General features: G+C 43.9%; 1 protein-coding gene across 2 annotated transcripts in view; it reads left to right on the plus strand.

The window, feature by feature from the left end:
- Positions 1–3,639, plus strand: part of LOC133633755 (B-cell receptor CD22-like) — a 32,880-nt gene extending 29,241 nt beyond the window's left edge. For both annotated transcript variants that reach the window (XM_062026413.1, XM_062026414.1), the window contains one exon: positions 2,143–3,639. In XM_062026413.1, coding sequence (XP_061882397.1) covers positions 2,143–2,331 — 189 coding nt within the window. In that variant the 3' untranslated portion in view covers positions 2,332–3,639. The remainder of the gene's footprint in view (positions 1–2,142) is intronic.
- The last annotated feature ends 7,972 nt before the right edge of the window (positions 3,640–11,611 follow it).

Below are 11,611 nucleotides of genomic sequence, written 5' to 3' on the forward strand. Positions count from 1 at the left end.
TTTCTCCTCCTAACTATACGAGTTCACATATAGCTCGTCCTCTTTAAAGGGTGGATGGCTTGTCCCGATTTCTGACACTAACCTTAACCCTAACCCTTGTAATAAATATAATTCATTTGAGGTTGTCACTATGAGGTCTGTAGTTCCACTACCACTCTATCTGGAAGTCATCTAACACCCTCCTGGGCCTTATTCAGACTTTATCAATGACTTATCTGAGTTTGTTGCTGATCTAGTGACTCATTCAGATGATTTACTTATCATGTACGAATACTCAAACCTCAGATTCAGGAGGAACAGTGTGGTTTTTGTCCTGATTCGTGGAACTGTGGACCAGCTCTTTACTCTCGGCAGGGTCTTTGAGGGTACATGGGAGTTTGCCCAACCAGTCTACATGTGCTTTGTGGACTTGGAGAAGGCCTTCGACCGTGTCCCTTGGGAAGTCCTGTGGGGAGTGCTCAGAGAGTATGGGGTATCGGACTGTCGGATTGTGGCGTCCGCTCCCTGTACGATCAGTGTCAGAGCTTGGTCCGCATTGCAGTAAGTCTGACCCGTTTCCAGTGAGGGTTGGACTCCGCCAAGGCTGCCCTTTGTCACCGATTCTGTTCAGAACTTTTATGGAGACAGGGCGTTAAGGGGATCCGGTTTGGTGGCTGCAGGATTAGGTCTCTGCTTTTTGCAGATGATGTGGTCCTGATGGCTTCATCTGGCCAGGATCTTCAGCTCTCACTGATTGGTTCGCAGCAGAGCGTGAAGAGAGATGAGAATCAGCACCTCTAAGTCCGAGTCCGTGGTTCAGGCTGGAGTGCCATCTCCGGGTTGGGGAGGAGACCCTACCGCATGTGGAGGAGTTCAAGCACCTCGGAGTCTTGTTCACGAGTGAGGGAAGAGTGGATCGTGAGATCGACAGGCGGATCGATGCGGCGTCTTCAGTAATGCGGACGCTGTATCGATCCGTTGTGGTGAAGAAGGAGCTGAGGAAGGCAAAGCTCTCAATTTACCGGTTGATCTACGTCCCCATCCTCACCTATGGTCATAAGCTTTGGGTTATGACCGAAAGGACAAGATCACGGGTACAAGCGGCTGATATGAGTTTCCTCCGCTGGGTGGCGGGGATCTCTCTTAGAGATAGGGTGAGAAGCTCTGCCATCCGGGAGGAGCTCAAAGTAAAGCCGCTGCTCCTCCACATGGAGAGGAGCCAGATGGTCAGGATGCCACCCAAACGCCTCCCTAGGGAGGTGTTTCGGGCTCGCGGAAGACAAGGGTCATTCGGCGTGGAGGCCACGCCGAAGACCCAGGACACGTTGGGAAGACTATGTCTCCCGGCTGGCCTGGAATCACCTCGGGATCCCCCGGGAGGAGTTGGACGAAGTGGCTGGGGAGAGGGAAGTCTGGGCTTCCCTAATTAGGGATAAGTTGAAGATGGATGGGGCGATTTTAATATTAACATGAATATCCTGTTAGGCCCTTCGAGTGTGGCGCTCCAGACTATAATCGATAGTTGTGGTCTTACACAAATATAACATGAACTCCTATCTTACTGAAAGCATGCACTGTGTATCGCGTAGCGATGTGACCTCAGAGTATGTTAAGGTGGGTGACGTGTGGAGTCCATCAAAGATTTGTTCTTGGCCTTGTAGTCTTTACTACCTATCTGCTGCTGCTAGGTAGTCTTTACTACCTATCTGCTGCTGCTAGGCAACATCACACGCAAATACGGTGTTAGCTTTCACTGTTCACTGTCAACAGTCTTCGGGCCACTCTTGCATGCACACCCATAGACATCTTTGCGTAGCTGACTGGATAGGCCTGGACTATCTTTTGGTTTCCTGGTGGACTGGACTCCCACTTTATCTATTAATTTAAAGAACACCAGTTTAATCAATAACTGTACCCACTCGACATCCATTGCAGCCGATCACCCTGGAAGGGGGGGTCCTTACATCTGAGATCCCTTCTAAAGGTGATCCTCTTTCTCCCCATCTGGGGTTTTATGGGTTTTTCCTTGCCCGGATGTGGGTTTGAATCAGGGGGTGTCGTTGTGAGTCTGTGAAGCCCTTTGAGACATTTGTGGTTAAGAGCTAAATAAGTCAAATCGCATTGATTGGTTGACGCACGTCTTTAACTCTTTACCTCCCACAGTCCAGCGCGGGTGCAGATTGTGGCGAGGCTTCAACCCGGGAACAGAAAGAAGTGGTTTATTCCCAAGTCCACTTCACCACATCCAGCGAAGGTCCGGTCTACGCCAACATCACGCCAGCTATGCCCCGCAGACACTTGGTGGAGGAGTCGGAAGACGGCGTGGAGTACGCCACAGTCAGAAAAGCGTGAGAGCGGGATGAGCTCCTTTCACTTTCGTTGTGGTTGTCCCAGACGAGGGACGAAGTCTACAACGAAAGGAAGCATTTGATGCATGAAGATTTTGCTGTCATAAATAATTGTATGTTAGCCCCTCCCCTTTCTCACAATCATCAATATGACTGTGATCTATTTCTTATCTTATTCAAAGATTGCACCAATATTCATCTCTTTTTCACCAAGATCCATCCCAGTCTTGTGCAGGTCTACAATCTTTGCTCCATTCTGTTAATGAGCTTTGAATGAAGAGAGACTTTGTGTCACAGCTTTTAAACACACAGGCAGTTAAATTAGGAGCACTTTCTTAAAGGGACAGGACACATAAACACTCTGTGAGTCATGATGCTAGTAGAGATGGGAGATAAGGCCATATACATTTTATATATATGTATATATATATATATATATATATATATATATACATATATATATATATATATATATATATATATTTGCATCACACAACCCTACGTGCTAATACAGTAGATATTTGCTCATTTTTTATGCGATGCTTACATCCCAGCAGATGTTGAAAAAATAATAGACAAACCAATAAGAACACTGAAAAATACAGATGTTAATTTCCCTATAGATTGCTTTTACACATGAATACAAATCCCAGGCATGTGTTATACAGTGTTGTACTTACAAAACGTGCAGATACACAACATCACATCTGGTCAAAGCATCTTCCTGCTGGACAATGTTGAGTGAATGGACTTAATGAGACAGCGCCCCCTGCTGTTTTTATCTTTTGTTTTTACACTTTTTTTTAACAGTGGGCCATTTGTGACATCACAAGTTGACAGACGTACTTATATGGGCATTGTTGTATCCGCTGTCAGCCTGCCTCCTCCCACTCTGCTGTTATTCCTTCCTGTCTCATGTCCTCACACCTGCTCTGATGTTTATAAAAAAAAAAACACTTTTTAAGACTTTTTTTTAACAGGACCGTTTTGTCAGCATGGAAGAGAAAGACGTCGACATTGTGTCACGACTACTTGCTTGGACAAAAACACAAGAAGTCATGATAAAATATAATTTTCCTGTATATATTTCATATGTGACATGCTTATAATGACGCCAACATGTGACATGCAGCTACAAAAATGCTGATTAAAAAGCAGCTTTCTTTGCGGAATACAAGGTGTACCTAATGACATGACCGATGAATGTATTATACATTATATCTATATTAATATATATTTTGTAATAATACTGGACTATAACAACTATTTGTATAATAAATTACAATAGGAGTATAATAATAATAATAATATATGTATATATATATATATATATATATATACACACACATATATGTATATATATATATATATATATATTCATATATATATATAATATATATAATATAAACAATAATACATTTGCACATTATTCTCATTACTTCCTGTTTATACGCCATATATCCATATATATATATATATATACTGTATATATATTTTGTGTAGGGGGGTGGGTAGAGATAGCACCCTTGTTGATTGGCAGCTGCTCCCTACTCGTAGGGAGGCCACGCTTCACCGGTTCTCATCCATCCCCTAAATCTCTCACGTGCTGGCTCCAAGCGCCACACCCCGGTACACTGCCTCAGCTGGCAGACCAAACCACGTGAGGGGGTGGTGTGTACACTGCACCACTAGGCGGAGGAGCTGCACCAGTCAGCCAACGGCTAGGGCGGAGGAAGACCACATAGGACTCAACGGCCAAGTGTAAAGGAGTAAACCTTACAAATCCGGAGTGGAGCCCCGAAGGCGGATAGGTGCTCGCAAGACAACACCCTTCCGGCAACTCCTGCAGCAAAGCTGGTGCCAAACGTCATGCTCCGCATTCCTTTGGATCCCGTCAGCCAAGCCAAGAGGGGGATTCTGACGACTGGGCAACCCAAAGTCCCCATACCTTATGCCCAGGCTTGCGCCATGGAGGTCACAAAAACTGGAGAGGTCACTCCAGCCTCGCTCGCAAGAGTGAGGACACAACACGGAAGCTGGCAGTTTACGGGTTATAAGTCCCATCTGATTGGCGTAAGTATGGGGCGCCACGGGTCAGCTTCGACGGTGGGAGGGATCATAGTGTCCCAGTGGACGACTACTGCCCGCCTCAAACCGGGCAGCCCCCGGTCAGTAGGGTGTCGGCCCGCCAACGTTTGCCTGCTTCAGTGGGTGCCTGGAGCTTAGTGTACTGTAAAGGCACGATGAGCAGACGGTAAATCTTTGCACCAAACAATAAGAAAATTAAAAAGAAGACTCCAGCTCTTCTATTTGGTAGCTGGAACGTGCGCACTATGCGCACAGGCATCTCAGATGACCTCAGAGTGGTGGAAGACACCAGAAAGACAGCCATCATTGACAGAGAGCTCACCAGACTCAACGTCAGCATAGCTGCCCTCCAAGAAACCCGGCTCCCTTCCAGCGGCTCCCTCAGAGAGGAGAACTACACCTTCTTCTGGAAGGGCAGAGAACCCGAAGAGCCCCGCCAGCATGGTGTTGGCTTTGCCATCAAAAACACCCTCCTGGCTGCAGTGGAGCCTCCCTCAGGTGGCACCGAGCGCCTTTTGTCCATCCGCCTCGCCACTGCTGCTGGTCATGTCAACATCCTCAGTGTGTACGCTCCCACTCTCACCTCATCGGAAGACACAAAAGACCAGTTCTATGGGCAGCTTGATGAACTGATAAAGGGCCTCCCAAAAGATGAGCCCTTATTCCTCCTTGGCGACTTCAATGCCAGAGTAGGTGCAGATCACAAGTCATGGCCCTCCTGCCTTGGACGTCATGGCACAGGGAAGGTAAATGAGAATGGTCAAAGGCTGCTGGAACTGTGCTCCTACCATGACCTCTGCATTACAAACACCTTCTTCGAGTGTAAACCATCACACAGAGTGTCGTGGAGGCATCCGCGGTCCCAACGCTGGCACCAACTCGACCTTGCCATCACCAGGTGCTCTGCCTTAAACAATGTCCTCATCACCAGAAGCTACCATAGTGCAGACTGTGACACTGACCATGCCCTTGTGTGCAGCAAAGTGCGTCTCCAGCCACGCAAGCTACATCACTCCAAACCAAAAGGCCGCCCCCGGATCAACACAGTACACATGTCAGATCCCCTTAAGGTGGACGCATATGTAACCAACCTGGATGAAGCCCTACAGGACCTGCCAGATCATGACGCCACAGGAAAGTGGAATGCCATGAGGGACAAAATTTACAACACGGCCATGTCCTCGTTTGGCAAGAAAGAACATCCCTGCCAGGATTGGTTCAAAGCCCACCTTCCAAGGATGAAACCAGAAATAGAGGCTAAACGTGCAGCCTTCTTAGCACACAAGGAATGCCCAAATGAACAGACACTCACAGCACTCAGAAGGGCTCGGAACACCACCCAGCGTGTTGCTAGACAGTGTGCCAATGAATATTGGCAACAACTGTGTAAGGAAATACAGAGCTGTGCCGAGTCCGGAAACACACGCGGCATGTACAACGGCATCAAAAAGGCCCTTGGCCCTGCAGTAAAAGGAATTGCCCCCCTGAAATCTCTGTCAGGGGAGAAGATCACTAACCGGGAGGAACAGATGACCAGATGGGTGGAACACTACTCAGAACTGTACTCCCGTGAAACATCAGTTTCCAATGCTGCCCTTAGTGGTACGAAGGATCTGCCCATCATGGAGGAGCTAGATGAAGTGCCCACTATGGAAGAGCTCAGCAAAGCCATTGATGCCCTCCCAAACGACAAAGCACCAGGTAGCGATAACATCCCACCTGAAGCCATCAAGCACGGGAAACCTGCCCTGCTTCAGCCTCTGTATGAGTTGCTCTGCATGTGCTGGGAGGAAGGTGCAGTCCCACAAGACATGCGTGACGCCACCATTGTGACACTGTATAAAAACAAAGGTGACCGCAGTGACTGCAACAACTACAGAGGGATCTCCCTTCTCAGCATTGTCGGCAAAGTGTATGCACGCATCCTCCTCAACAGGCTGCAGAGACTCGCGGATCGTGTCTATCCAGAATCCCAATGTGGCTTCAGAGCAGGCAGGTCGACAACTGACATGATCTTTTCCCTTCGACAGCTCCAGGAAAAGAGTAGAGAGCAAGGCCAGCCACTCTACATGATGTTCATAGACCTCACCAAGGCCTTCGATCTGGTCAGCAGGGAAGGCCTATTCCAGCTCCTTGAGAAGATTGGCTGCCCCCCAAAGCTCGGCAGCATGGTGACCTCCTTCCATGTCAACATGAAGGGCACAGTCCTGTATGACGGATCATCCTCAGAACCATTCTGTATCAACAGTGGTGTCAAGCAGGGCTGTGTACTTGCACCAACCCTTTTCGGGATTTTCTTTTCCCTGCTCCTGTCTTACGCCTTCGACTCCTCCACTGATGGTGTATACCTGCACACCCGGTCTGATGGGAGATTGTTTAACCTGGCGCGACTGCGTTCTAAGACCAAGGTCAGGACAGTTCTCATCAGGGAGATGTTGTTTGCTGATGATGCAGCCCTCATGACTCACACAGAGGATGCCCTTCAGAGTTTGGCTGACCGCTTTGCCGATGCTTGTAAGCAGTTTGGGCTCACAATAAGCCTGAAGAAGACCAACATCAGTGCACAAGACATCAGTACTGCCCCCTCCATCACAGTTGATAACATCAGACTGGACACTGTGGACGAGTTCACCTACTTGGGATCAACAATCAGCAACAACCTCTCACTGGACATCGAACTGGACAGGCGTCTCGGAAAGGCAAATACCATCATGGCTAGACTGACCAAGAGAGTGTGGGAGAACGGAGCGCTGTCAGAACACACCAAGATCCGTGTATATCAGGCCTGCGTTCTCAGCACCCTTCTCTATGGAAGTGAATCCTGGACCACCTATATGAAGCAAGAACGTCGGCTCAACACCTTCCACATGCGGTGCCTCAGGCGCATCCTCAACATCAGCTGGCAGGACCACATCCCATACACCAACATCCTGCAGCGCGCCAAGATCCCCAGCATGTACTCCCTGCTGAGTCAACGCCGTCTCCGCTGGCTCGGCCATGTCCGACGGATGGAGGATGGAAGACTACCTAAGGACATCATGTATGGACAACTGACCATTGGCACCAGACGAGCTGGTCGCCCCCTACTACGCTTCAAGGACGTCTGCAAAAGAGACATGAAAGCATGCAACATCTCTCCTGACAGCTGGGAGGTACAGGCCATGGACAGAAATGCTTGGCGTCAGACTGTCCACAAGGGCAGTGCAGAAGCTGAGGTGGCAAGAGATCGGCTTGCAGCAGAGAAGAGGAGACGCAGGAAGTGCACTGCAGCAACCCCTCAAACCCAGGCCACCTTATTCATTTGCACAAACTGCAATAAAGACTGTCACTCACAGATCGGACTGCGCAGCCATAGCAGACGATGCCAAACAACATGACAAGACTCCAGACGCGCATCAGTATGGTCTCTCGAGACTGAGCTGCCGATGATGATATATATTTTATCCATATATATATATATACTGTATATATATTTTTAAAATTTTGCATGTTATTCTCATTACTTCCTGTTTATGTGTCATGAATTTTATTTTATTTAAAAAAAAAAAAAAAAAAAAATATATATATATATATATATATATATATATATATATATATATACATACATACATACATATATATATATATATATATATATATATATATATATATATATATATACATACATATATATATATATATATATATATATATATATATATATATATATATATATATATATATATGTATATATATATATATATATATATATATATATATATATATATATATATATATATATATATATATATATATATATATACATACACATATATACAGTTTATATAATATAAATAATACTAATTTTGCATGTTACTCTCATTACTTCCTGTTTATACGTCATTAATGTTTTTAATGGTACAATTATTCGGCAAGGAGACAACCGCTATGATGAATAACTTTTAGCAATTTGAGGTTTTTTGTTTTGTTTTATTGCAAAAGAACGATCAGCATCAGCAAGAGAATAATTGTGTTATTCAAAATGTTAAAACTACGAACCCCACTTCTCTTCTTTTTACACATGTATGACGTTAGAATGTGACGACAAACATTCTTGATGGCCACAGTTTGACCCGGGAGCAGATGATTTCTAATATTCCCAGTGGGGAAAACAGTTTTGCAATATGAACAAATATATTGGAAGGTATATCCAAGTCATGAAGATACGGTACGTCCTCAATTGTATTAGAGCAGCTTTTGAGAAATAAACTGTAGTCCTGTAGTGCTTTCACATCCTCCCTTTTTATTGTCAGCCATAAAAGTGTTTGTGTCGATGTATCAAGAAGAAATATTTTGCTTGTCACCAAATTGCTCCTTTAATAAAGTGTTGGCTTTCATGTGTCCATGGTCCAAGTTTATATATTTACAGCTCCTTTCAAGTTCCTTGGCGTGTCCTTTATTATGCTGCTCCAGGAAGTTTAGGTAGACGGTCAGAATTGTGTATTGTCTTACGTTTAACTCAATACTCAAATTCCTTCATATAGGTGTAGTATTTTATTTTAGTTAGGACGCAGAAATATGATGGTAATATCAATGAACTCATTTTATTAGGTGTATATGTATGCTAGCAAAATGTGTAGTTAGCATTCAAAATATCCAAATCCTTCAAACCCTCCTTTCACACTATAATAACTACAATTTTAACCAAGAGGAATTGTCAAAATCCACATTTTATGTGCGATCTGTAATGCACAGCATTAAGATGCATACACTGTGTGTGTGTGTGTGTGTGTGTGTGTGTGTGTGTGTGTGTGTGTGTGTGTGTGTGTGTGTGTGTGTGTGTGTGTGTGTGTGTGTGTGTGTTCTTGTATTTTTACCCTTCTTGAGACATCAACAAGGAAAACTACCTTCAATATGAGGACCGAAGAAAAACCATCGCATCTAATGGAGAATGTCTCATTTGCAGCCCTGGTGGTGAAATCTATCAAAATGAGGGTAGTCCCAAAAAGGAGGGAATTTTCAAATTGACTGTGTGTCGGTTTTAAAAGTGCTCCCCCTCTGGTCAACATATGAAATAACAAGTGTGTGTAAAATTTTTTAAATGCGCCCCCTTTGGCCAAAATTAATTTTGAAAAATGAAAATAAAAATGTACATAGAAACATACTGTAATAACTTGAAGTAAAATAATGATTAAAAACCAATTACAAACAAAAAAATTAAAAACATTTTTTTACTAAAAGTTTAAATTTTTTGTATTTGCATAGTTTGTATATATTATCAATGTTGTAAATACTGTTGCGTTGACCAGCTCTTCCTCCCAGGGATTTTAAGTTGCTGGTCACTCCCAAGTTCTTTTTATGGCACATAAGCTGAAGTCTAATTTGATCACCAGGCAGTAGTTGGTATTTTGTGGTTTATTCTCAAAGCTTTGACAATAATGAGACCAGCCTTGCATAACCCATCCAGATGCGTGGCTCTACCCGGTCTGCTTCTGCTTCCCCCTCCCCGTTCTCTCCTACCTCGTTGTTTTGTCTACCCTTTGAATTCCAAAGCTTCAAGGCCTACTCACAGTCAAACTTTTGCTTTGCAGACTGAATTGGAAAAACACTAGCTGTTTTGTAGTATGACTATGGAAGTAAAGAAGTAACACTTAAATATGGATATATGTAAAAAATCTGGTTTCGTCATATAAATATTTATATATCTAGAAAGGGTGGTCCTAAAGAGGTAGGCATTTTTCGAAGGTCTCAAGAAGGTAAGAAATACAAGAAGGTGTGTGTGTGTGTGTGTGTGTGTGTGTGTGTGTGTGTGTGTGTGTGTGTGTGTGTGTGTGTGTGTGTGTGTGTGTGTGTGTGTGTGTGTGCGTTTGTGTGTGTGTGAAACACGAATAACTTCAGTTCTATCCTTGGTGTCAGATGAGTCAGAGTAGGCCTGAGCCCGTCACGTCCTAAAATACCTACTAATGTGTGATGTGTAACGTAAAACAAATCTTTTAAAAAGGAAAGTATTACATGCTGACATAACTCACAGCAAGATAATGTAATTTAAAACAAGACCTTGTAGACGTGTAGATGTAAATATGTGTGTGCCTGGGTAGCATCCTATTCATATTCACATCCAATGCTATGCTATCTGATCAAAACATTGACATTTTCATGAATAATTAAGAAAAATGTCAATGTGCCACGGGCCAAAAAGTTGAGCTCTGTACTAAAAATGGCCCCTGGGTCTTACTTTGGACACTTAGTTTAGTTTAGTTTCTGTTTTCTACATATGTGTCCAGGTTAGTTTACAACCCAGAACGTAAATGACCGCCATAACCACAACACCAGGGGGAGCTCCACAAACCACGTCAAACCCAGATTCCGATCTAACAAAGTCATTCTCCTTCTATGCCACATCAATATGGAATGCACTCCCAACAGGTGTAAAAGAAAGTGCATCTCTATCCTCCTTCAAAACTGCACTTAAAGAACACCTCCAGGCAGCTACAACCCTAGCATAACCCCCTCCCCCACCACATCCCACCTCCCCGGATTGTAAATAATCAAATGTATATATACTTGTTCTTATGCTTTCTGAGCTCACTATGTTCACCGCTCGCTGTACATATCCTACCAAGTGAGACCTACACAGTTACAATGTCCATTTCTCAGATGATAAAATTGTTGATGACTGAAATATGCTGATAGGAACCCAACCTAACCTAACCTGTTTCACATCCAACCCCCCGGGTTGTAAATAATTCAATGTACTGTATATACTCTGATGATTAACTTGTGTGATGACTGTATTATGCTGATAGTATATATTTGTACCATGAATTGATTAATGTGGACCCCCGACTTAAACAAGTTGAAAAACTTATTCGGGTGTTGCCATTTAGTGGTCAATTGTACGGAATATGTACTGAACTGTGCAATCTATTACTAAGTTTCAATTAAAAAAAAACATATTCATGCTGCTCCCTTTGCCAATTATCGAGTAAAAAACTTTTCCTCCCATTGGAAGGGTCCCAGACAATACAAATAACAACCAACAAGACAAGAACGTACAATGGGATTAAAAATGTGTTTAAGTGTGCTACCATTGCCAATTGTCTTTCTTCGTGCTGAGCGTGACACGGTGTAAGGTCTTTAAAATACTACGGATTTAATCTCCTTGTGGTTCACTCCCTGGTACAAGAGTCTCATGCAACACTATTATAGATTATTTG

The sequence above is a fragment of the Entelurus aequoreus genome, linkage group LG18 (assembly GCF_033978785.1).
Source record: "Entelurus aequoreus isolate RoL-2023_Sb linkage group LG18, RoL_Eaeq_v1.1, whole genome shotgun sequence".
Lineage (NCBI taxonomy): Eukaryota > Metazoa > Chordata > Actinopteri > Syngnathiformes > Syngnathidae > Entelurus > Entelurus aequoreus.